Below are 27442 nucleotides of genomic sequence, written 5' to 3' on the forward strand. Positions count from 1 at the left end.
AAATGATAAAGATAAGTTACCTTTTACTGGTGCCATCATCCAATGAACAAAATGCTACCAAGCTTTTAGGTTTTCTATGCTGTAAAAAAGCAGGTCAATGTTAAGAAGATCATCTCATAACCAGATCTTTTTTTTTTTGGAGTTTTTTTGGACACAAGCAGAAACAATAAATAGGATATCAGCAGCCTCTTTCACAACAGCCGGAGATTTAAAAATTTGTAATAATAAAAAGACAAACGGATATTAGGCAGCTTTAATATTGGGGGGGGGGGGGGCATATGGGCCAAAATCTCAGAAACAGATCAGATACTGAATAATAAATTATTCCCTGCAGGAGCCATGCATCCTGTCAAAGTGCCCTTGAGCGAGAGACACTGAACCCTTCTGATCCCGCGCAGGAACAGGACAGCTGAAACTTTAATGCACATCTACAGCAGGATGAGAGCAGGATGATGCATAAAATATCTTTTATCCAGGCTCCCTGGGTGATACTATGAATTCTTTTTTAAAGTAACTCTGAGTAGGGTTGTGATCACCTTCAAAGAATTTTGTCAGTTTTGAAAGTTGCCAGACTCAGGAATGAAGAAGAAGAAGAAAAAAATCATATAAAACATACATAAACAAAATAACAACACATTAACAGCACACAGAACAAGACACTGTCTTTATTTTGCAGTGGAAATACAAATTCTAAACACAGCCACCCATGGAACATTCACACAACATATTTAGTCCAGTGTCGGTGTGCTTTTTGTACAAGCGCATTTTGGAAAAAAGAACATCACAAGCCTGTCACAATCAGTGCAGTTAAAGGCGACTTAAGAAATGAAATTTGGATCAAATAAATGAAATACAATACTCTATCCATCACTGAACGTATTCCTGCCGTTTGCAGAAAGAAAGGCAAGGCAGCAATAAAGTGTCATAACCGAGAAACATAAAACTTCAACAAACTTTCGGCAAAAGCTGATCAAGGAAGATCATTTCCCTTTGGATGACTTTCCAGATCCCTTTCATTTCTCTCATTTTCAAACTCGTGTAGCTACAGAATCATGAGCGTGTCAAAACTACTCTCAAGAGTTCAGACAGCTTGGTCGTTAGTTACAACACGGACCTAAAAAGTGGTGGAAAACACACTTATTGGTTCAAAATTCTAGCCAAAGGAATGTGACGGCTCGCCGTGTTTGCTCTTTTCTCCTGTTTGAATGGATGTACATCCACCCAGACCGATCAAGATTTAACTAACAAGGACTGAGTTTGAAATGAGAACACTTGCTTGACACCCCCTCCGTGTTTTACTGCTCTAATTAGTTGAGCATCTATTTGATCGATGATTTTTGTCTGCGCCCCCTTGGAAATCAAAGATCAAGAGAGATTTGCGCGTTTGTCTGGTGATGCAAGTCTCCAAAAGATGAATACACCCTTTATGTCTGTCAGTTAAATGTGAAGCTGTCACTAGCAGTTAGCGCATTGTTAGGGCAAAGACTTGTCACCCTAGCAACACGAGAGAATTGAAAATGGAGCTTTGTAAAAACGAGGCAAACACTGCTAAAGGGTCAGTTTGAACTAAAAGCAGTTATCTTTTCCCAAACTTATCCAAACGGCAACTAAAAACACAAGTAAACAGTGACCAACACCATGTCTAAAGAAAACCCCCAAAACCAACAATAAGTCTAAAAAAAAATAGTGAAAATCGGAAAATCAAAAAGGAAACCTCGACTAAAAACAAGATGTTATCAGACAGAACACAAACCTTCCTCCCCCTGGTGAGAGTCCTTTGACTTACACCACCATCATACATCCAACTGTTTCATATAGAAAAGGGTAAGTAACTTAACAGTAACATGACATAAATGCAGACCCAAAGATTTTTTACAAAAAGAAATATAGAACATTTTGCATTTGACAACTACTGTCAGACAATACCAATCTGGCTGTTTGTAGGTGCTTGTGGAAGTTTCATTAAAAAAAAGGTGCTAATGTTAGAAGAGCAACAGAACATTCTCCTGTTTTCCATGTAAGTCACGAGCATTATTACACTGCTTTGTACGGGCATTTGCTTGAAGGAAAAACTGCCACCCTATTCACATCTATTCATTTTTCCTTGATCTGTTCTTACTGAAATGAACTTCGGTGATGAGAAATGAAAAGACAAGAACATTCTTCAATGACAACATTCAACCCAGGTCAGAAAAAAAACTAAACAAACCTTTGACCTTGGGACTTCTGCAAGCTACTCAGCCTGTTGTCGAGCGCAAATGCACCGTCCTGTAAGGGCCTGCCCTTGAATACCCACTGGATCTGAAACTGTCTAATGGACTCAAGTGCCACCGAGCTCTGATACTCTCGACAACCTCGAGCTGCTTTTAGCAGTCGAGCTGTGCGGGGAGAAAACAGCAGTGCGTCTATGCGTCGCTGCATAGACAGGAGATTTTTATTTAGGTTTGAATACAGACTCAAATTTGAGAGCCAATTCAAAATAATACCCTGCATTGGTGAACAAAAGGCTTTGTTAAAGAGAAAATCAAGAAATCTCTCTTTAAAACTATACACTCACACTTTGAAATCTAAGTGCACCCATTTAGCCTTTATCAGTTAACAGTTCAGCACAGATAAAAGAAAATTAAACTTTTCCAAAAAGTTAGCCCATTAAGAAAATTGGTAATGTGTGTATAAGTTAAGTCCCAAACAACTGACACCCTCCATTGAGCTCAGTTAAGTCTTCATTCAGCCCAACGGTTTTCTTCCAGAGCTGTCGCGAGATCACATGTTCACTACACGATGACTGTGGCGAAAAGCATCTGCAATAAGAAGCTTAGCTTTCCTTCTCCTTTTCTTTTGGGCATCAAATTACACTCCAAAAGAGAGGAAAATAAAATATGATCCAAAAACTTCAATTTGCAGCCAATAATGTTCTGATTGATATCAGCTGAGATCACGATATTATCAGAAGTGCACGATCGAGACAGCGTTGATATTTTATTTTTTCAATATTCCAATTATCATCGGTATGATGTCGCCCCGGCCTGAAAGATATCAATAATAAATATTAGCCGTTTTTTTCTTTTTTTTTTTTAATGAAAAATCCCATGTACAGAGCCTGTAGAGGGAGCTACAGATCAGAGAAGTGGCATGGAGCTGTTCTAGCCTCCAGACATGCAAAGATTTCCTTTTTCTTTGATTTCCATGGTGGAAAACAGAATTTTTCATTACTTACTACGAAGGGTGCTTTTCTTGCTTTTATTTTTTTTTGTAATAATATGAAGGAAAAAAAAATGTAAACATAATAAGAACTTGTTTTCATTAATCATTAACATAATATTTTGTCACATTCAGCTAGAAACAACCAACATTTTCCAATTGACATGAAGAATTTTGGGCTGAACTGAATTCTTACGCCATCTGCATTTACACAGCATGAAATTAAAGCTATATCTTTGTCTCACCCTCCAACTGAACAGCTTAATGCAACAATAAAGCATCAGTTTCCTTCAACTGACATACTTCTTCAGGAGGACCCTAGATGAGACGGTAAAAGACATATAAAAGTTATTTAAAACATTGTAGATATAAAAAGAAAACTATACAAAATCAGGTTAAAACAACTCATATAAACTGTAAATACTTTCTGAAACGAAAAAAAGGCGGACTAGTCCGCCGCTGAAAAGAGTCCCCCGACCAATACTTCGTGTAGCGTCCCTATACCCATGCACCACCTTTTTTTTTTTCAAATAAGATTCTACATTTATGAGCTGATTTGAAAGCTTTACATCAGCGGTATGGGGACAATGGGTTTTGGAGCTGGAGCCAAAAAGATCCACCAGCATGTTGATTGGTTTAGAAAGTAAACATAATATCGACAACTTTATCTTTTTAAAATGTAACAATGAGTCTTTTTCAAACATTCACACTCGTGCAACGACATGGTAAGCTGAAATACTTGAACTATAAGTGTTTTTTGGTCCCCAGCTCTCTTTTTCGCCCATAAAATGTATTTTTCTCTCCTTTTAGAGTAAAACACATCGGGGTACCACACTTCCACCATAATGCAGCAAAACTGATCTTACATGACATCAATTGTAACCAATTTTGTGCCCCCAAATCTAAGAAAAAACAGTGTTCATATACAAACAGCACAGTTTCAGAGGAGGAGCAATGATTTTCCAAGAAGAGGGAACTACTTCTATCTTGTCAAATCCTTCACTTCAGGAACACGTTATTTTAAAAAAAAGGGTGCTGTCCCTTGCTGCCATCTTCCCTTTTAAGTCAGTATGTATGAACCACAGTAGAAATTTGCTTGGTTGTATGGCTTTGAGACACTTATATGATCAATTATTCAAAGGGATGTTTAAAAAGGAAGCAAGATATAGAATCAGAGGGAACTGCGAGGGGTAAACGTACATCTGTATGACCAGCTGCGTAGAAAAGAAGCGAACTTAAGGTATGCGCGGGTCGGTTTGGTCTGAGAGCCTAAGGTTTGCTGTGAGAAAGCATCTGTGGCAACAACAGCCGATGTTTAATGAACGCTGCTTAATCTAATGTTCTCCTGTATGAGTCAGAGCCACGCCCTGGAGGCCGAGCTGCAGGCTTTGTGCCAGAAACCTTCCAACAGCAGGTTCTGTGGGAGTTCACTGGAACATGCTTTTCAAAAAGCAGCCACATACGGGACAAAGTTCTCAGCAGCTGCCAGCTGGGATGAGCGACAAAGCCCTAAAGATTTGTTTTGGCTCTGCTGCCCGAATCACTCGCGTGCAACTTGTTGCAGGGAAACCAGCAACACATCTGACCCCTCAGCGTGTGCTCACGCTGGGAGCAGCCACACAGTGAGAACAGGGACTCAAAGTGTGGTCAGCCAAGAAATGTCAGGCACCGCTGCCAATCGGATCATTCCCAGCAGATATGTGTGTAATCCACGAAGAAGATGACACACGTCTTCCACTCATTGCGTCGCTGTTTTGTAGCTTTCCACTTTGCAGTGTATCGAGTTTGCCAAATAGCCATGGGAAAGTGTTTCAAATTGTCATTTTTCCTGAATTCTATCAAATACTACTTTAAAAGTCAAGAAGGTTGACACTAGAAAAGATGGGGACTTGCACGTAAGCTGGGCATATTATCTGCTGGCAGGTGATGAGCCTGAAAACTCCAGATAACTGAGACGTGATTGTTTCATCAGCTGCCATTTCCTCCTGCTAAGGAGAATCAGGTCTTCATCTATAGATTTTTGGGTGCTGGCAGGAAGCTGTTTAGTCTATTAATTGTCGGATTGTTCAGTTTTTCTCCGTTAATTACTCTGGTACTGACTGCTGTCGTAGTAAAGCCGCTGCTGTATCAGTGATTCTGTTCCCACTGTGAGGGCGTGACTCATGTTGTTGCCTGATGAGTATCTTCAGTCAGACAAATTACTGACCCACAGCTCTATCAGCAAATAAATCCCCACTTCAAAAAGCCTCAATTTCTGACTTAGTGCAAATTCCCTGTGGTGATAATGGCCAAGGTGCTCTCCATAAACACATTCAGGGCTTTAGTTTCCTCATTCTTCTGCATATCAAAAAGCTTGCTTTCTATTCTGCTGCACTCTCTAAGGCTGCTGTTCACAGACCAATTCAAAAGGTGACAATAAAAGGCACAGAGATTTATATTTCTATACTCGTCATTTCCCTCCTTCTGTCCCACTTTCTCCAACCGCAGCAGCTCAAAGAAGTTTCTGAGAGGCCCTGTCAGCCACAATCCCCATCAAAACTTTACTGCACAGGACCCGACTGTGACCCCTGTGAGCTTGATATGTCAATCAGTGCCTCAGCCTCACTCCCTCCCTCCCGCTCTTCCTCCTCACAGAGACTTCTCACAATAAAACCCCTCTGTCAGTAGAAAGCAGTAAGTAGAAACACAAGAAGAAAAAGCAGCAGCAACAGCCACTTTTCGCCTCCTCTCCCGTCTCTCGGAATACAAACCTGATCCATTTATAGCTTTGTGCGATATACATACAAAGAGAGGACAAACATTTGAAATGATTTACAGACAAACAAGTGCACAAGAAGGGAGGGGGGGTTGGTTGTCTTGATCTCTTCAAACATCCTGCTCCTTCTTAAAAATTCTGTTCATGGCTCACAAATCATATTGACAACGACTTGGCAAACCTTTTGCATTTCATTCGTCTGTTCTTGGGGCGTTGGGAGAGCCACCAGACCGGGAGCAAAAGCCGAGGGGATAAACAGAGACCGACCTCACTCGAGTACAGCAAACGCCCACTGTTCCCATCTAAATAAATCTCTCTGTAATCACAGACTACCCGCCTTGACTATCAGCTGATCCCTGGGAAAACGCTTTGTTTCACATTTGATAATGCCTTAAAATTTCCCCCAATGGTAGAAAAAGCACTTTTTATTGGAGATTAAACGTACTGCCAATTGAACATCTCACGTTCATTTCAGCTACTTTGCCACATGGAAGCCGGCCAAATTTGAGTTCCTCAATACAAAAAAACAAAAAAAAGCATATAAAAAAAAACAAAAACAAGCCTAATATTTGAACTTTTTAATCACCCAGAATCAGCAGGTATCACAATCTGTATCGAACCCTACTTTCAATGTAGCAGTGGACCACTCTTCCTAATTAGGCCGCCCTATTTAACACAGGCATCAGTAGTCTCCATTAGCAACTGTTAAAATTAATCAGGGAGGCCACTGCTTAACACTCAATCACACTTATAAGTTCATCACTATCCAGTGCAGTCTGGAGGAGAAGACAACAAGCAATACTTAGCATGTTAGCAGCAGGCTTCTACAAACACGCGCCAAATACGATGACAACTCACACACACTCGGAAGTTATTAAAAGAATCTCCAAAAAGCACACACACACACACACAAACTGTCAAAATGTGTGTCACAAAAGGAGTTCTGTGTTGGCCATGACTACCACAAAGAGACGAAAGACAAGCGCTGCTGCAGTGCACTCTGGGGATTTAAGTCAATATTTACAGCCCATGGAATGATAACGTACCAGTTTTTTTATTTTACACACATTATCAGCTCCTTTCATTCCTGCAGCGGCGTTCCATCCGACATGTGTTTTTCAACCAATCAATACTCCCACTCGTCCGTCTTCATGTCCAGATAGTTGAGAATGTTTTGGGCAAATTTCACCGCCTGCTTCCGCGCCACCTTGGTCGTCTCGTCGCCGTATGGGTCCACGGCGTCCAGCGCCAGCAGCTGTTTGGTCAGCAGCTCCTCCAGGATCATGTAGCTCTTGTCGGCCCGCTTGCCGTCGAAGCCCAGCACCTGGGCCTGGAGGTCAGATAGGCTCCCCAAGACCAGCCACACGGCCCGATGCGAAGGGTGCTCGTTGGGGCCCGGCTGGCGACGGGCTATGGCCTCGCGTAGGTCCAGGAAGGTGATGATGGCCTGGACTTCCACCACGGCGCGGCGGCGGGCCTCTCTGATACATGGGTTTTTGGCCGTGTCCACCTGGTCCAGGTGCGTGAGAAGGCTCTGCAGCTCGGCTTTGGGTCTGAAACCAAGGTCGCCCATCGCACAGTGTCGCAGGACGCCCTCTCGCAGGTGGGAGATGTGAGCTCGCAGGGCTTCGATCTCACGGATGGAGTTGTTCTGTGCCAAATCATACCTACAGAAACACACACACAGAGTCAAACTCCAATCCACAAAATGAGCCGTTAGCTGGTAAACTGACACTGCAAATCAGTGTATATAATATCAACGAAAAACAATCCTGTTATTCAGAGCATTCTTGGAACAAATATCGGATGGGATGAATCAGTGTCTGTTGTTTTCCTTCACCGTGTAGAAGCAATAAGCTGTTCAGTTTACAATCCCACGGAGAGCCCCACCCACATATTCCCGGCAAAGTTACTTTATAGCAGCATAATAACAAACTGAAAGACAGCAATATCACAATCTGTCATCACTGTCTGATCTTTTGTTATCACTTCCTCCAGGTGCCAGATATTTAAACAAAACTTCCCACTGCATGAATGAGCTGTGCTTTGCTGAAACCAGAGGGGAAATGTGTGCAGGGTGCCCGTTCACGGCTGAGAAAGCAGCTGCTCCAGCCCAACAAGAGGAGGATCACAACTAACATGAGAAGATTTTAAAAGAGGATGAGAAAATAAAAGCAGAACCCATTAAGTGGCATTTTAGCGCATACTAAAAAAACTATTTCTTCAGTTTTTAAAAACGAGGGTCAGGGTTTAAAATTCTTTCATGATTTAATGCACAGCTGCTTTGATGCTTGTTTTTAGCCCACAACTGTATAGAACAGCGACAACACTTGTGTCAGCCTGTCTACATAATGGGTACTTTGTGGTCATGTTAGCGCAAAAAAAACTAGCGTCACTGACTCTGGTGATGTGAGTCTACTTTACTCTATAACACTGCAAAAGAAATTCACAGAGATTCCCTATTCATCCTCTTGTAAAGTGTAAGGACACCTAGGTGCATTTTCAAATATTCCAGATGCTGACGGACAGATACCCAACCTGGAAAGTTGTGATCCAAAGTGGATCCTTTTTAGACATCTTTTTGGACCAAAATGATTTATGACTGAAAAGAAACGGAGAAGTCTATTCTTTTTGAAAGACACCTACCTGCGTGTGTCGTCTCCCTCTCCCTCCAGGTCTAGGTGTTTCAGCAGCCCGTTTATTTCCTCCACAACCTGTTTCCTGTAGTTTCTGATCGCTGCGTTCCCAGAGACATCCAGAGCATCCAGTTCTACCTGCATCTCCGTCAGGATTCTGGACAGGTGGGCGCAGCTGTCCCTCCCACTCAGACCCATCAGCAGGGCTACAAGCTGACCGCGGGCCACGCTCACCTTCACCATCACCTGGTTGATGCAGTGCACGGCCTCGTGGGTGTCCCCTGACAGCGGTAAAGAGAGGGTCTGCTGCTGCGTGCGCCCTTCCAGCACATCCTGTACGGCACATAAGCGCGTCAGCGCCCGGTAGCGTGCTTTGCGGAGGGGGACCCTCCCTTCGGTCTTGATCTGGGTGAGCCTCAACACAATCTCCTGAAGAGTGTCCACCAACTCGTCACTGATCTCTGCCACTCCGCCAGCTCGCTGTGGAGCCACCACGCGCTCATCCACCAGCTGACGCGCCTCATTGCTCAGCTCCTCCATGGCCCTACGAGATGGATGGGAGGCGTTCTCCTCCAGATAGCGCAGGAGGCCCTCCACCTCCTGAGCGGCTCTCTTGCGCGCCCCTTGCAGATCTGGTTTACCTTCCGTGTCCACCCGGTCCACCTCCAACAGCAGCCGAGTCAACTCGCGCTCCAAACGCTTGTAATCCCGGTCGTTCTGGAGGCCACTGAAGGTGCAGACCTGGGGCCCGAGCGATGAAACTTCCTTCTGGACCTCATACAACCGCATCATGGCAGGGTGCTGCATATGATATGGCTGCTGCTGCTGGTCCATTGGATGTTGTTGCTGCTCCTGTGGACCCCCATGGTCCATCCTCTTCCCACCATCAAAGGGCTTCCCAAAGAGACTGGAAACAAAGCAGGAAAAAAAGAAAAGTCAAAACAATGAACAAAGTAGGGACCTCTGACTTATGTCAGAAGGTCTTTCCAAATCTGTAAAGACAAACTCTGGAACCTTGACCAAGCATTCAAATTCCGACTTCGGCCAGACGAATTAGCAACAAAGCTAATCAAACTAACAGCCTGAATACAAATTGTCCCTCCATTCAGCCTGAGAACATCCTCCCCATAGTGAAGTAATGTGCAGACAGCATCATGCTGTGGGGTATGTTTTCCCCATCAACAAGGCCTTGGAAATTGGTTGAATTGAAGGAATAATAAATCCAGGCGAATTCTTTAAAGAAAACAGGTTGACAAGACCCTAAGCATACTGCTAAAGTAACACTCGGTGGTTTAAGGGGACGCAAACAAATGTCTTGGAATGATCTTGTCAAATCCCAGACCACAAACTGATTGAGAATCTGTGGTATGATTAAAAGATTTCTGTACACCGACAGAATCCATCCAGCTTGTAGGAGCTAGAGCAGTTTTGTTTTAAGGAATGGGCATAAATTCGAGAGGCTATTAGTCCCAAATTGATAGAGACATGCCCCAAAAGACTTGCAGCTATAGTCGCTACCAAAGGTGGATTATTTACACACCCTCTGTTGTAGATATGTTAATGTGAATCCAATACTACAGATCCCACAAAAATTCCTTGCAGTTACAAGGCAACAAAAAAGGACTAATGCCAAAGGGGATGAATACTTTTGCAAGGCATTATATCCCTGTACAATCAATACAGCATATCCGCTATAAATTCTTCATTTAAAAGTTCCATATTTGTTGACTTTATCACAGATGTATCCATTCAATTGTATGTTTTCTATGAAGCCGTTTCATTTTTTGGCTCTAATAGAACACTATGACTGTCCGAATAATATCTAAGCATAACAGGCACTAAAATGGCAACTCATCCTATCTTGTTGCGTGTTACAGAAATAAGAACTTAATTTGACAGCAGAGTTTCAGTGACAGACCTTAAGCCTGTAACCAGAGGAAACAAGCTGCTGCCTGCTCTTTGTGCAACAACATTATCTATTGATGCGTTTCTCACTGTTTAAGAAAAACAACATACAGTGAATCTCATAGTGATGTTGAGACACCTAGCAGCCCTGTCAGTGGCCAGATTACTATCATTATTCATATTACAGAGCTGTTTGATACAGTTCATTTGCAAATGGCTCCACAGCTGAATGACCACCATGCTAACGTGTGGTGGGAAAGCTAACAAGTTAGCTAACATTAGCAAATTGGTTCAGTGACAGAACAATTGTGATTTCAACAATAGCATGAGTTTGACTGGAGTCAGTGGGTTACAGTAGGTTAGCATTTACTATTTTCTACTTAATGTGTCTGCTTTTCTGAAATTGTGAGTTACTATGGGTCAGTTATCTTATCTTGTTTCTTCCTGTAAAATGGCAAAAATATACACCAGATTCCTTCAGTGGCAAAATGGCAAAAAAAATACACCACATTCCTTCAATAAAATACAATGAAACTTTCTCCAGTTCACTTTGTTTGTATATAATATGTTTTTTATAGTATATGATTTATTTTATTTTATTGAGGCTGCTCATTTGCACACTGCACACATTGTATTCAGTTACTTATGTTATTTTAGGTTAGCTTTATTTTATTTTACTTTAGTGGATTCCCTGTTAAACCATAACTGTTGCACAGCAATTTCATCCAACCATCCATTTTCTATACCGCTGCATCCGTCGTACGGGTTGCGGGAGCCTACCCCAGCGGTCAATGGGCGAGAGGCAGGTTACACCCTGGACAGGCCGCCAGTCCATCGCAGGGCCACACAGAGACAAACGAGACAAACAACCATACACGCCCACACTCACTCTTAGAGACACCAATTAACCTAACATGCACGTTTTTGGATAGTGGGAGGAAGCCGGAGTACCCGGAGAGAACCCACGCATACACAGGGAGTTGAACCTGGAACCTTCTTGCTGAGAGGCGACGGTGCTAACCACCATACCAACATGCTGCACAGCAATTTCCCTCGGGATAAATAAAGCTTCTTGAATCTTGAATCTTAAAACACTGCCCCCTATTGGTAATAGCTTTATGCTTGTTTTGATTTTACAACGCGCTCCTTTAAAGAATAACAACGTTGTCATTATAGTCCTTGTCATTGATGAGGAAAGAGAATTTAACAGATTCTCCACGATCCTCTGGGTGCATTTAAGTAATTGAGTCATCCTTCAAAGATATTTGCCATTTTTTGCTTTAAATTGACTAAAACGATGAGGCACGCATTCATTCACTAGCCAAAGGTTTAAGCAGTCAAATGGTTTTTATTTGTCAGTCCTGTCAATTTTTTTCAGGTAATCCTCAGGGATTAGGAGTTTTTCTTTTTCCAAACATGGTTTAGAATATAAAATAGTCTTTTTTTTTCCCCAGTACCCCATGTATGCATATGAATATTACCTGTATGTCACATACTCGTAATATATTGCTCCCAGATCCACAGAAGTTTGCTGGCTTATTGCCATACAAATGTTCATGAGATAGATCCATTCCCAGCGGGGGGCTTAATCTTTTGAATCCCAGAGGTATTCTGGCATTCGCTGGTAAGTAAATTAGGATTAGGATTCAGGCACCAGGCTGTCCTAACATTTTTTTGGTAAATCTGGACTATTCTGGAGCTCTAAAAATCGCTAAATTAGTTTGGATTCAGACCACAAGTTTTTGTTTTTTTCTAAATAAAAATATAAAACTAACCTCACTGTCATAAACCCTTTCATGGACTCTTCTTTGTTAACATGGCAAATGAATTACTCATGCACAAATCACCATAAGCCACCTAACAGTGACATACTTTGCATCTTTCTTCTTATTTGGTCTATTTCAAGACTTTTATTTTCCTTTGTAGTATTTTTGTGATTCTCTGTAGCTATTTTTAATCTCTTTGTAGCCATTTGGTATTCTTACCAGCTGGTTTGGATCATTCTGATGCCAGTGTATGCCTCCATGTGGCCTGTTTGTGTCTCTTTGTAGCTGCTTTGCATATCATTCTTTATTTTATTAGTGTTTTTTTTCTTTTCTTTCCCCCCCTTACTGGATCAAGTTACTATTGTGTTGTCTAATTTAGTCTTTTTGGCTCTTTGAGGTCGCTTTTAGCACGTTGTACTTTGTAGGCACGTGTCATCTTTATGCACACCTTGTTTCTCATTGAAGTCATTTTGATGGTATTTTGTTGGCATTCAGCATCTTTTTGTGACAACTTTGGATCACCTTGTTGCATTGTGTGTTACTTTAAGCAACATTTTCCAGATTAAATGGTACTGCCATAGAGCCAAAAGCAGCACTGAAATAGTAAACTGTAAAAGAAAGCCAGATGTGTAGTTTATAAATTGTTACATCTGACCCAGGTGCTCTCTGACCCCAGTTCATCAAAAAAAAAAAAAAAAAGGAAGGACAAAGCAGGACACTGATCAGGGAAAGCCACATCAAATATTCTCTGTCTGCTGGGTGAACACAGGAGTAAAGTATAGAAAAGCTTTGGTGTTCAGCATTAGTACACGGCTGTAAGGAGTGGTGGCATTACCAGAAAGTCATTTTCAGCCAAGATGCCCGAGAGCACAGCACAACTGTTACATAAGACATACTATAGTCCACAATATAATGTTTTGTCATCCAAAGGGTCAATAACGCTTATTAGAACAGACGGGATTATGTATCAGTATTCCCTAAAGTACTTTTATGTAAGAGGACGAGGGGCTGGGCATTTCCAGAATAGTGGATGAGCGCACGCCACGCCAAAGCTTCCAATGCTGAGTATTTATTAGGATAATCTCAGCAAAATCCAATCCCGCCTGGCAAACACCTCCTCCCTTATTTTGATCAAGACAGACGAGAAATGAAAAAGAGCTCCGTCTGATTATGTGCTCATCCGAGAACAGGTTCGGGAGCAGCAAACGGTCTTTCCTCCAGTGAGTCACAGCATGACGGGCTGCAGGTAACATGCAGTCCACACGTTCACCACCACAGCCAGCTACAGCCTCCGCCGGGCACCTTTGCCAGCTCCGGGCTACCCGCACCAGTCATGCTGCACGGCTTTGCGCATTATGTCACCTTAAAATACCCTCATCGGTCGACTGGTTGCTATGGGTATCTACCTCTGTGAGGATGTGCAGAGCTGTACCAGAATGAGCAAACACCACACCTCCGGATCTGAATGAAAAAAAAAACCCTCAAAGCATACCCAGAAGCTATCAGCTGCATACCAGCGCGGACACACAGCCACATATCGTTCATGTCTCACCTTTTCAAGACTCCGAACACATTCGCGCACATTTTCACGGATGTCTGTTTCCATCAGCCAAAGCAGGGCGGCTCGTGGGGGAAAATGGCATCCAAGTGAGCCAAGCCGAAACCGCAGCGATTTCGGTGGTGGAGACGATGCTCCGGTCAGCTTCAGCACCAAACGACCGACTGTGACTGACTGACTGCGGTCAGGCTGGAGTCGCCCCTCCCACCGCTTGGACCCGGGTCTTTATTCACTGCGCTTTAAAAGCAACTCAGTTTAAAGATAAACATGGTGCCGGAGATTGTTGAGTGTTTAAATTCGAGGTTTGAATTCAGAAACGCAATAAACAAAGCCAGTTGTCTCACTCTGTAAATGCCATTGTGTGTGTCAGTGCTGTCGATGATCACCTGACTCTGCCCCACCTTAGCCTAATAACTTCGGCTTTTTAGACTTAATATATTAGCACCGCCCAATAGCTTAATAGCTACCATCTTACCTGCATAGCCAGCGCACAGCCATCTGAACTGCTGCTGAGATGAAGGCAACTTCTCTGATTAAAGCTGAACATTAGCCTGCCTAGCTACCTCCTTGTAGTTACTTTCCAGCTTACACGTAGGAGCTAACACGGAGTTTATCTTTTAATATCAAGGCTAAAGGCACCCCAATTTATTTGTGCTGCACCGACAACTGCGAAAAACGATTACAACTAATGATCTAGTCGACGTATAATACATCCATTCAGATGTAGAAAACAAATACATAAACGGGGTCTCTTTTGAATCAACGACTTTACTCTTTTTAATCGAGGGTTAGTTTTTGTCGTCCAACAGTTGGTGCGCTTCATTTACCATACAGCCCTGTGCATAGTGACAAAGGCGGGGAAGAAAACAGGAGCAAAGTTGTTTATCACAATTGACAAAACAAAAGCCCTTGTACAGTTTTTATTATTAAGTCTATATATATGTATATAAAAATAAACAAAGAATAAACAGACAGAGAATATCAAAATATGTTATCATATAGCATTATAATCATGCATTGTTAGAAAATGCAGAAAAGCACCAAGAATAAAAAAGAACACAGACAATAATTACAAAAATTTAAGAAAGCTCTCTCTCTCTCTCTCACACACACACACACACACACACACACACACACACACACACACACACACACACACACACACACACACGTTTCAGAAAACAGCCATCAAAACAAAATCCCAGAGAACAAAATCAAACAGAAATCACATGAATACTTCAAGCAACATACTATTTTGGTCTATTTATTCACTTCAGAATTTTTGTGTCTAAGATACTGTTATGTTTTCTGTTTGGCTTTTGTTTTTCGTCGTGTAGTGAGATATTTTTTTTTAATGAAGTCTGCGATTTGCACTTCAGGGCCACCGTAGAAACGCCGAGTGTGGGAGATGTATTTAATCGGGGGCTGCTACGGTGATATTTTCGAACGTACCCATTGGCCCCTGCTGCGTTCACGTGACCAACTGTCCGATTATACACAGAAGGACATGAACTTGTGCGTCGGTTATCAGTAAAAGCAGTGTTCGGGAGGAGCCGCAAACGTAAATGTTTGGTTAAAACGCCGCTTGGTGTTGGTTAATTAAAATGGCCGCCAATACAGGAGCCGCAGCGGCACGTTCAACATGGAGGAGCGTTAGTAATTCTACCCTCGCTCATCTGCGCGTACACTGCTTATCAGCAGTGAGTTTTCGCCTCTGTAGCTCCAAACAGACAACCCAACAAGACAAACCATCAAAGGTCCGTAACACATTATTTTATCATCTATTCATCACACCACCCACAGGCGGCCTTACGCCACCCGCAAAACGGCCTAGAAAGCTTGTTTACACTTTATCGTTGTTGGGGACCACCGTTCACGTGTCGCCACTTTATCACCCTGTTCTGGCAAAATTTCGCATCTTGCATATAAAAGTACTGTCCTCCTCTTGTCTCGTTATTGAGAAACCTTGAGAAATCTGTTATCTGTACTTCTCCAATCGACTCAAGAACATCCAATTAAGCACACTTAAATGGTCTCTGATTGAGGGAGACTTCGATTTGGTGTCTCACCTGTCTGTCTCAGAGTGAGACGGGAGAGTTGAAGAAGAGGACAGTGTTGAATGCTCTCGGATGTACTGAATAAGACACAGAGTTAGCAGTTTGTCACAGTTTGAATTTGCCATAGTTGAACAGCAGTCCTGGCCACACACTAAGACTGTTTGTTTGCATTTCTTTGAACGTGAGTTGGTAGAATTTCAACAAGTTATGTTGGGCTAGGCTGTTTTGAAAAAGGATTCCTTGTGTTCCTTTTTTACTTTACCACCCAGCCCGTGTAAAGGTGTCCCTGATTGGTATCACTGTGTTTGCAGTAAGTCAGAATGAACCACTGTTGAGGAGTTGCACGAACCTCTTTTGTGGTCTCTGAGTCCTGGAACGGGTTTTTCTCCCTGTGGCTCTTCTCATGGTCTGCTCAGAAATGATAAGCACACTCCTGTAGCCCAGCTGTTAAGTTCCTAAACTGCTGTGACGTAAAACTGCCAGTTTTACAAAGTGACTCACTCACCTCCGTCATTTTGACACTAATAAATCCTAGGTGCGAAACCTGACATTAAAGAATAACCCAAGCTCATTTTAACCTGGTTCACTTCCCTTTGTGAGACTGGCTCTGTACCGGGAACATTTTCTGACATATTCACCAACATATTTGTTCATGTCCGCTGGTTTGTTTGCACACGAGAGGCTGACTTTCAGAAAACTCAGCTGTTATATTTGCCATGGAAGATCTGGCCTGCTTGAGGACGGCCCCAAGTTGTAGCAGTTAAGGCTCAACTTATAGACAGAAAGGACCTGTTTTTTTTCATACAGAAACCCCTTACGTGCGAGTAAGAGAATTTCTGCCTAGAAGTCATTTCATGTACAGGAGAAGATGTTGAAATTAAGTCGCACAAGTTAGATTAGTACACGTCTTCATGCATGTTAGCAAATCAGGGTGTATGGAAAGAAAATGGTTGTCTTGGATGGAGAAGGCTAATTTCTGTGTTCACTTTTAGTTTGTCTGAAAACAAAAGTTTAGAGTGATTCCTGTAAAAAAAAAAAAAAAAGAATTATCTGGAAAGTTGCAGTGAGCCTGAACTTTTTGTCCCTATGCACTTTGCGCATTTCTGTCCTTCTTTCCTCAAATCTATAGAGAATATAGAGACACAACAGACACACTAACCTTTGGTATTCGTGAGCCACAATTAGCCAGTTCAGACTAGCCTCAAAGCTGTGTATCACTCCCTGATAAGAGAGTCCATCTGATATGTCATCACTGACAGTTTAATTTATGAAGAGTATTCAAAACGACACAAGTTGAACCAAAGGGCTGTACAGTAATCAGATTAATCATTCAACCTAATGTGCATGTTTTTGGATGGTGGCAGAAAGCTGGAGTGCACGAGGGGCGAGAACATGCACACATAAACAGAGGCTGCAGCTGGGATTTGAACCAGGAACCCTCTTGGTGTGAGGTGACAGTGCCTACCACCACACAGGCCCTAAAGCAAAACGTACAATACATTTAATCGTTAATCGAGGTTCAGTTCACTAAATGAGTCAAATGCAGCGACAAACATGAAAGTCTTCTGATTTCATTTGGGGAAGAAAAGAAGAAGAAAGAAAGAAAGAAAGAAAGGGTTGTCGTAGTTCTTTGTAATTTTGTCGATGAGAACTGAAAGCAGCTTCTCTGTGTAAAGTTCTAACTCTGCGGGCAAAAAAGCACACCTGCCAGAGATTCCCCGAGATGCCTGGAAGGTTTATAGATCTGAAGTGTGTTTTGGCCCCAAACCAGTTAAAGATTTCTGAACCAACAGCAGTGGTTTGAGATCAACTCTCTGACGGACGGGAACCAGCATAGAAAGCTCAGAACTGGAGCGATACGGTCCACTCAGTGGCAACTCGAGCAGCGGTGTTCCGAATCAGCTGCAGCTTTGTAATTTTGTAAGTCTGGGGGAATTCAGAATGATACCCAAACCTGGCTTGTTTTTTTTTTTTGTTGTTTGTTTCATCACAGACTAAAGTTAGGGTGGGTCTATTTTAATGCTAATTTTTGTAATCTTCACCTGACTATACAGTATTCCACTGTTTATTTTTGTTATTTTTCTAACATATGTAGAGATCTACATACAGACCCAGGCCCAGCCCAACTCATGACTGGATCGGTCCACCAAACCCTTTGTCGAACCTGCGTCCGATCGTCTACCACATGGCCGAGAACGAATCGGAGCTGGAAAAGCGGCTCAGAAACCTGCGGCAGGAGACGGAGAGTTGGAACCACGACTTCTGGACCAAGCAGAACATCAGCTTCAGCAAGGTGATAATTAATATCAGGCCTTTTGAGTGTGCACCCGAGGTTAGATACATTCTTTGGGTTCTATTTGACTAGTGTCACACATTAACATGAGATAAGTGGGTTAGTAGGACATGTAACTTTTTCTTTGTCAGTTGAGAAATTAACTCGTATGTGTGTAGGTTCTTATTTCTACCAGCAGGGGGAAGCAAAGCACAACAGACTGTAATGCTTGCTGCCAGATACTTTAGGGAGATCACAATGGAAAGAATATCATGCTTGTCACGAAATATTCAAGGAATTCTGTAGGAAATTGAATGAGATATTGTAAATCTTAAGTCTTTGAAGGCAGATATATTTGAAGCTTGTATTTTTACGCTTCTGTGAATAGGTTCTGGGCTAGTTTTGATGTACTTTGGAAAATAAAAATGATACCAAAATGATTTTTGAAGCCACATAGAATTCTTTGTAAACTTTACAAAGATGCATGTTCTGTCATTTTAAGCCAAATCAACACTGTAAAAGGTAGCTGTCTGTTGAATTTAATGTTGTTTTGTAGCAGATTTTTTTTTTTTTTTTTTAGAGAGCAATTTAAAGGGAAAAAACTCTTAAGTATTTTTATTTTGCTTTCTCCAGGAAAAGGAAGCTTTTATCATTTCACAGCTGAAGGCGAAAGGCTTGACTCTGCGAGACGAGGGTGGTGAGGACACACAGCCTTCTTCTACATTTGTGTATTATATTGTTCATTTGTTAGCACGTCAAACAAAAAAACAAAAAAAAGAAGACAGAATGTTTTAATAAGTAGAGTAAAAACTCCAGGTACAGGAGTAGTGTTTCCATGAGCTGGTTCTTTCTTTTTGTAGAATCAAAGCTGCTTTGAAAGATCTGTGAACGGGGTGTTTCTTTCTTTTAATAAAAGCTGGTGATTTAAAAAAAGGAAAACAAAAAGGACATGTATTCTAACTGGAATATGTGATGACACCTGTGACTTCTTCTCCCTTCAGGACGTCGGCGATCCTTGAACAGTGAAGAAATGGCCATGTTTTACAAAAGCTTCCTGGACAGAAACAGAATACGACATACAAATTACAACAAGTGAGTTTTTTTTGGTGTCTCCCATGGTGATGATGATAATGCTGCTGCTGCTGGTTGGGTGGGTATGCCTCCCACTGCAGCAGCTGTGAGCTTTAACTGTACTGAAGCACCTCGTGTGCAGAGAACAACAAACATTGCAGCCTCCGGAGAGCTTTCTTTGAATTAGCATTGCAAAGCGGCCGACTTTTTTTCTGGGTTAGAAAAAATTTTACACACACACACACACACACACACACACACCCACACACACACACACACACACACACACACACACACACACACACACACACACATCACTTGTGCAAGTGCTTTCAGCTTTCAGGTCTGTTAGAGCGGCGCAAAACCCAAACATCTGAGTTTTCGTTATCATTGTAGTTTGAAATTATGGTGAACCTCTTTGTTCCCCCAGTGTGTTATTATGTCTTGATTCAGTTTATTTCAATCTTTATGACGAGCAGCCGCACAATATTCTGACTGCGTGGTTTACAAATGAAATCTTCTTTAAGGCTAAAGTGAACTTTTTTTGTTTTCTTTTATATTCAGAGAGTGGTACCGTCGAAACTTCACCATCACCTTACTCATGGCCCGAGTGGCCCTCCGCAGCCTGTGGAAGACTGTTCATGAGAGGAGGAAGAACAGTGGCACTCCAACTACTTGAAAATAAATGGAATATTCACACATTATCTTGTCAAGTGTTTTGTTTATTTTGTCACTGTTATTAGCTCCTTTTTGAAATACTTTATAATAGCTGTACTGCAGTACACCTATCTCTCATCATTTGTCAATTTACAAAATTAGACCTTTGGCAAAAAAGGCACACGAAGTGCTAATCGAATGCAGACTTGTAGCATAAACCAACGTCACATATTGCAACATATGCAGCCTCAGCTAATTCACAGTAGGTAGAGCCTTTGTTTTCTTAAGCTTGGGGGCAATTTAGGCATTAAAACAGTCAAAATGCCACCTTTGAAAACAGGTGTCAGGTTGCATTTCAGTTAGAATTTTAAATATTTATACCTGGTTGAAGAATCAACAACAAAATGCACAAGAGACGGTACAATACACAAACTTTACACACGTAATAACAGTTTTTACATGTTAACATCAATTTCAACAAGAAAATACACAGGACACCACAAAATTATTTTGTCACCTCTGTTTTGTGTCATTTTGCTTGCTTTATTCTCAAGTTCATATTGTGTCACATTTTTTGCATCTCTTTTTTTTGCCACTTTGTCTATTAGAGGTAATTTTGTCCTTGTTTTTCCGTCTCATTTAGTTCACTTTATGCGAAACGCGCCAAACTCATACATTGTTTATTTAGTTGTTTTTCATAGCAAATTTTAAAAGTATGATTTAAAAAAAAAAACAAGACAGATCAAGCTATTATTGCCAATGAAAACTTGTCACAGATGCATTGTTATTACTTCTAGTTTTGACTATTCAAATGTTGCAGTTAATAAATCTGGCTGCTGAACTCGCGCCGCAGCTTCCCCTTTAATCCTGGCAGGATGACATCAGTTGTGTAGGAGGAGGAGTGGGGGGCACCGGTTAACGCCATTTTCACAGTCAGTCAGCGGACAGGAGAGCTGTCATTTAGAGGAGTGAACAACTTTTTAGTCTGTGACGCCGCTGTCAGGTTAGTTTCTCGGGGCTGTTACGACGGCCATGGAAGTAGCGGAGAACAAGCTTCCCACGAGCTCAGACTAAAGTCAGTATTATTTTGGCAGATAGCTGCTAGGTGGCTAGCATGTAGCTAACTGGACACAATTATCGGCGGTTGATGTCGTGAAGTCGAGCGTCAAGCCACCAGAAATAACCCAGCCGGTGGAGACAGCGTGGAATTTGAGTTTGGAACGGCGTATATTTCTCACACGCACTAGCACGCGTTGTTGGAACAAGGAACAACAGCTCCATCTTTAAGGAAGGAACGTTACAGTCGAGGTACATTGGCAACGAATGTCCCAGGGAACGGTGAGAAAGGCTCCGTGTATTTCTTGGACTCCTTCCTATGGCTAAACAACTGCTTTATAAAAATGTTATGTTGTATCACTTGTTTCGTAAACGGTTATTTTATCTGAGTACAAGCATGTAAGTGGCTGGTTTTATATAATCCGGGCAGTCTTGTTTAAAAAAAAATAAAAAATCTGGCTGTTGTGTGGTCCAATTTTACGTTGATGGCAGGAATTAGACGTCATAAGTACACTTAACTGTCTCTAAGAGTAGCTCAAAGTTAGCACTGTTGTTTGACAGGAAAGTATAGGCTAACTGGTTCTGCAGGTTCATCCATTCCTAAGTGAGATAATTTGGGCCCGGACCTATCAGCTGGTTGTAAGCTTTTGTCGGCCAATGCAGTCAGAGAAAGTTGATGACTTCGATTTGTCATGTGAGGGTAGCTGTGTCCTCTCATTGATATTCAAAGCAAGAGGAGTCGTGTAGTGAAGGCTGCCTGTGTTGAGCAGACAGCCTCTCAGAGACAGTGGGTCTTAGTGTCGTGGTCACAGCTGACAAACCAAAAAGACTGAGAGGTGGCTCTGAATATTGTAGATTTTGGGATGCGTGCAAAGCCACCAGCTTGAGTCCACACTGAATTACTCAAGTATACCTTAGGATTCTGCCTGCCCTTCCCTACAGCATTCAATGTTTAATCCCCCCCCCAAAGGTGTACTCATGGCAACCTTCAGTGCTCCTCCCCCAGGTTAATACCCCTCTGCTACCCCTGGGGCAGTTTGTTGTTTGTGTGAAGCACTGTTTGTCGAAAATGATGAAATCGATGCTGTCCTCTCTGCAGCAGTTTTTCCTGTATTGCTTTAGGATTGCTTAAGGGCGCACTTTCAGCGGATGTAGACAGCTATTAACAATTTATTATTTAAATGTAATCACCAGACGTTTTACTGCTAAACTCCAAAAACAAGTTGTTCACAGTCTGCTTTTACTTTAGGGTTATTCAAAGCAGTTCAAGCCACTTAAAAATATCTCCTTGATATAAAACAGATAAAAGCATGTTGACAGACTGATAAACTGATGTCAAGTAAAACAACAAAAACTCATTTTAGAGATGTGGTGCATTTTAATTGTACTTGTTTGTTTATTATTTACTATAATTGACATTTTAGTGTTTTAAAAACTCAAGACATAAAGGTTAAAATGATTGCAGTTGTTTTCATGACTGATAAGATTAATCACAAGGCGAATGCTCACATAAATGAACGAATAACCTAATCTTATCTACATGAATAGAATTCCAGAGGAACCTCTCACCATTTTCCTCTCATATGTGGCCAAGGCAGTCGGATTTGTTCATGTGTTCTTCCTTACAGTTTTATTGCAGTCATTTGCAAGATAGCCTAAGGGGGGATTTATTTTGTTCCTAAAGAAAATTCTGGATATGATAGTAGAGTAGACACCTCGCGAGAGACTGCTGGCAAAGACCTAATCTGAATGGGCTGCTGTTCATCCTCAATTTTAGAGTTGTTTCGCTGTCTGAAAACAGCAAATATCTGATTGAGAGGAGCTTATTGGGAATCCGGTTGTACCAGGATGCAGCATATGTGAACGGAGAGTTGAAGCTACTGCTACAGCTAATGCTGGCTCACTTGAGATGCTAACAAGCTCCGACCCTATGCAACAGAACAGGTTTGCCTCAGAAATTTGTTTATCAATTTGCTGCCATGCAAATACGTGACAGTACAGTTATTCATCATTTGCACAAATCTGCCATAACCACCTCAAAATATTGCATCTTTATTCTCTATATGATTCAGCAAAGACTGTATCCATGATGGAAAAGTTTCTCCTGCTATGTAGTCTTCCTTTCCTGTAAGAACCAGTTCAGATTTGGTGAAGTTGTCACAAAAGCTGCTTTCGGACAGAGCCGTTCTAAGAACGCAGTTATCAGAACTGTCCTACTCGAATTTCGTTCTGATAACTGTCCTTCTGTTTCAGTCTGCATTCGCACATGAGTCGGGACCTGATAGGGACAGATGCGCAGCCGTGTGCTTCAGTGACGTGTTACGTTAGCCGTTTAACGCCACATTCAACAACAAAACAGAACCCGGTAAAAGTAATTGGAGAAGAAAAAACATCACCAAGAAGCTAATATGGAGAGCAGGGAGGCCACCGTGTTCATGGTCTGCATGATGGTGATATTAATCATGGACGATCACATCGGGCGTCTAATATCGAGGCTGGAAGAGCTCACAGAGAGAGTCAGGAGATACTTTTTCATTTCATGAAGGAAGAAAGGAGAGCAGAGCGCCGCAGACAAAGGAGACAAGTGTAAGTTTAACTTATTAAACACCCACCGGTTGTGTCTGTGTCTTATGAGGAAACATTTCAGCCGTGATAGCATGACATGGGGCGTAGCTACCGACCACCAAACACCTCCGTCAGATCGTTCTATAGAACCATGAAAAGACCCGACCTCGGAGAAGGAGCTAAATAGTTATAGGAACTAAGGGAGATAGCCCCGAGTTCCTGTATGTCCGAACACGGGAGAAAACGGCCCCGCGGATTAAAAGGTTATTAGAACTGCCAAAGGTTCCTACAGTCCGAAAGCGGCTAAAGAAGGACTCTGGCCAATCATATCTCGCAATTGAAGAATGCCCTCTGATTGGAAACCTCCCCCACTTTGGTTGAAAGGTGCCCACTTCTGTGCTGCAGATATCCAGTACTCCAAACCCCCAACGTAGAACAAATGAAGAGCTACGCCTGAATCAAGTACTTAGAAAAAGAAACCCTGTCCTTACCTTGTCAGAAAATCTAACTCACTGCAAGATTAGCTGTTGGTCTATGGTAACTAACATTACAATACTTATACGTAACATCATAAATTAGACTGTTTTAGCATTGAACCTAAATTTGTCCCTGTTAACAACTAAGACGAGAATCAAATGCAAGATCTTAAATACTTCCATAAACAGTTAAGAAAATTTCCTTAAAAAGGTTTTGAATTTAAGATTTCTAAACCTTCAAATATCTAAAATATCAGTTGACTTTGAGCCTTCTGCGTAGACATGCCATAACCTGTAAGCCAGCACTTTGGCTCCAAGTTGTGAAAATGTTTGAAAATATCCTCAATTTGTGTTAAATGAATATTCAGATCAATAATCTCATGTTGGGATAGAATGTCATTTTGTCCCAAATACCTTAATGTGGCTTCAATTGAATAGCATTAAATGATGTGGTGATAAGGTTGATAAAAGTAATCAGTATGTACTCATATGTTGTGAGCTGTGTTGTTTCTGATAGACTGTGAAAGGTTCTGCTGGTGCAAATCAATCAGCAGAACTGCATTGATTTACTATTAGTTTACTGTCTCAAAACCCTTTCAGTCCAATTCCGATATTGCAAAATTAAAAACTAAAGTTGTGTTTCGTCTTAACTATCAAAAAGCCAATTTCAGACTAAGAAATATACCCAGAATATTCTTATGGCACCTTTCAGCCCTTTTCTGTGGATCAGCTCATCAACTACTTCACCCCCTGGGCATGTTCATTAAGAACAGATGGATGGTCTAGTTATGGGAGAGCTTACCAGAAGTAACCTTGTTACTCATTTGTGTATGACACATCAGACTAACAAGATGCAGTAATTTACACAAAGTTGAATCATTTGGTTTTCTCTGACTTCCTCCCAAGTTCCCCAGACACATTGGACTAAATCCATTCATAATCATTAGCAGTCACTCGTGTCATTTCCTGTTTCGGCTATGCAGTGTCATCTAGTGACTGGATCATTTGTCGACCCCTTTCCTGGTATCTGCAACTCACAGCTAATGTCACACGATGCATTAATAACGGCTCAAGAGTTGAGAGAGTTATATTTGATATGAAATGGGAAAGTTGGAGACTGGAGCCTGATTCACGGAGTATAACAAAACCTGCATAGAGTAAATAACTTTGAATACTTTTTGCAGTAGCTTTAATTAGCTTTTGTAATAAAAGTTGGTCAAATGGCTGTTTTTATGTGAAAGGGGTAACTCGTATTGATGAGGAAAAAGGAATTTCATCTCACTGGGCAAGTGTAAGTTGTAGCCACAGCTTGCATAGCTGATTTTGGCAAAATAATACACAAACCATTTGTTAAAAATGGGGAATATTGGCATCAGATGAGGACAGAACAGAGTTTAGTGGAAAGTGGACTGAAGTCACCATTCTTGCTAAATGTTACCACCGGTGTAGGATGAGTAACAACAAAGTTCCTCAATGCTTAGAACTCGTTTTAGCTTCTCCGAAGAGGGAACCCACAGTTATTACACTGCAAGATTATTGTGTTTTAATTTAATACATCGTTTCGGTCTATGTTCGGGGCTGTTAACCTGTTAAGAGACAGTGCCGTCGTGTTGGTCTCCTTGCAGAGCCAATGCTGTTAACCGTCTCACTCACATTTCCTAAGTATACTAGATGAAATGGCAATTCTTTGTAGGTTTTGAACTACAAATGTAGTGTTTACGTTGGCAGGTTAAATGTAGTACAATTATATATACCAGCCATACAATCAATTCAAACATTTAAGAGTACAAAGTAGTGAAATTATCCAGAAAATTTTGCATCTAGTAGCTCTTCCTCTCTGCTTTAAAGCTGTGGTGTATCTCAGACTGCCCACATATTTCTGACTAAGATTGTTCTTTGCAGTGCTGCTCTTCCCGGTGCCAGTTTGATCTTCATGCATAAAACCCAAAGAGTGTAATTCCTGTTTCTAAACACAGCCCACTTCAATTGATTTACAGCTGCACAGACAGGTGTTTTTTTTTTTTTTTTTTCAGCAGCCTATCTGAACTTCTGCAGTATTTCACAAACTTTGGGCTTTTTTATTAGTTCATCACTTCTTTGCATCACAAGTAGACATGCTGAACCACTCACATGAGTACGATTATTATATTAACGTTTATTGTCGCCGTATTTTTAGGAGTATACTTCATAGAGCTCAAATGACTTGTAAATTTCAAGCTGTAATATAAAAAAATAAAGTAGATGTAAAGCAGCTCCAGTGTGGGGAAATTTGATATTTATCTTAATTCATTAAGACTGTACTGAAATGTCTTTGTTGATCAAAACACGATATTTGATCAGTAGCCTTAGGTTCAGGGAAATTACAGAACTTTTGCTGTTTTCTGCCATTTTGTCAACAAAATGATTAGAGAATTAAAGCATAACTTCCCAGAGCCCTTTTTAGATCTTCAACTTGCTTATTTATCGGACGAGCTGTCCGCAGGAGTTCAGTTTACTATATTCTGCACACTTGAGAAACTGGAAGTGGTGAATATTTGCCTTTTAAGCGTGAGGTTAACCCCCCCCCGTCCTCCTCACCTGAGCTGCAGTTTTCCGCCTCCCTCCTGCACACAGTGTTGGCTTCATTCTTCCTGCTCTGCTGATAGGCTGCAGGCTGGTTGCTGAGTCACATGGAGCGATCGGGGTTGCAGCCCCCCCCTCGAGTCAGCCTTGTCTGTTCAAGCGTTTGTCAGCTTACTGTTTTCTCTTCAACGTTCTAACTAAAATGTGAAATCTGAGGCAGTTGAGGACAAGTCTGCTGCTTTCATCTGACAACACAGCAGCTTTTATACAAAGGTGGGCCAACTGGTTCATTGTAGCATCAAAGATAAGACTAGTATATAGCTTCGTTCACACCCAGGAGTTTCATTTCAGCATTTTCACAGACTAGCGCTGTAAAAACTTAACCTCATTCAGTGTTTCTTTAGATGTTTAGCCGAATGCGGCGCAGGGTTTGTCTTGTATGCGACAAAGACTTATTAGGTAGCTCACTACAAGTGCTGCTGAAGTGGTCACTCGTAATCCTCTTAAGTGTGTGGGTGTGTGTGTGTGTGTGTGTACATGGGTATGATGAATACAGAGCAACAAGGTATGGATGGAGTAGGAGGGTGGTACATTGGAAGTGTGTTGAGTAACTATCTCCATAAAGGCAACCTTAACCTGCATCGATTAGCAAATATGCTTAATAAGAAAGTCCATTTGACCTGTTACACCTAAGAATGTAGTTCTTTAATCACCAAGGCAGATTCAGGATCGTATTATGTTCTACAACTGGATTATGCCACCACTAAGAAGCTGATTATTACAGAATACTGTAATCATGAATAGGAGGTGCAACTTCGTTTTATGATTCCCGCCCAGACGTAGAAAAATGTCACAATTTTAACAGTGAAACTGTACATTGTGCTGTATTTATTTATTTCATTAAT

The 27442-nt window shown here is 41.6% G+C and overlaps 3 protein-coding genes across 12 annotated transcripts in view; 2 read left to right on the forward strand and 1 right to left on the reverse strand.

Moving 5' to 3' along the window:
* Window positions 1–649: 649 nt before the first annotated feature.
* On the reverse strand, window positions 650–16276 carry bag5 (BCL2 associated athanogene 5). Of its 3 annotated transcripts, XM_075448844.1 has the most exons (4): window positions 14297–14566; window positions 13816–14058; window positions 8603–9499; window positions 650–7623 (listed from the first exon to the last, which is right to left on the reverse strand). In XM_075448844.1, the coding sequence occupies exons 2-4, from the start codon at window positions 13845–13847 to the stop codon at window positions 7083–7085; spliced, it is 1470 nt and encodes a 489-aa protein (XP_075304959.1). In that variant the 5' UTR covers window positions 13848–14058; window positions 14297–14566; the 3' UTR covers window positions 650–7082. The 3 variants fall into 3 exon arrangements, with proteins under 3 accessions (XP_075304959.1, XP_075304961.1, XP_075304960.1); XM_075448846.1 differs by lacking the exons at window positions 13816–14058; window positions 14297–14566 and adding an exon at window positions 16228–16276; XM_075448845.1 differs by lacking the exon at window positions 13816–14058 and having other exon boundaries at window positions 14297–14564.
* On the forward strand, window positions 15216–19925 carry coa8 (cytochrome c oxidase assembly factor 8). The gene is made up of 5 exons (XM_075448847.1): window positions 15216–15578; window positions 17974–18171; window positions 18784–18847; window positions 19152–19242; window positions 19786–19925. Exons 1-5 carry the CDS (start codon window positions 15426–15428, stop codon window positions 19898–19900), a joined length of 621 nt encoding a protein of 206 aa, XP_075304962.1. The 5' UTR covers window positions 15216–15425; the 3' UTR covers window positions 19901–19925.
* Window positions 19926–20773: 848 nt separating this feature from the next.
* The window catches only part of klc1a (kinesin light chain 1a), a 48946-nt gene continuing 42277 nt past the window's right edge, over window positions 20774–27442 (forward strand). For 7 of the 8 annotated variants that reach the window (XM_075448328.1, XM_075448332.1, XM_075448330.1 and 4 more), the window contains exon 1: window positions 20774–21216. The gene's annotated coding sequence lies outside the window, so the exon portion shown is untranslated. The remainder of the gene's footprint in view (window positions 21217–27442) is intronic. The other variant, XM_075448329.1, reaches the window with a different exon arrangement.

Source organism: Odontesthes bonariensis, chromosome 17 (genome assembly GCF_027942865.1).
Source record: "Odontesthes bonariensis isolate fOdoBon6 chromosome 17, fOdoBon6.hap1, whole genome shotgun sequence".
NCBI classification, from domain to species: Eukaryota; Metazoa; Chordata; class Actinopteri; order Atheriniformes; family Atherinopsidae; genus Odontesthes; species Odontesthes bonariensis.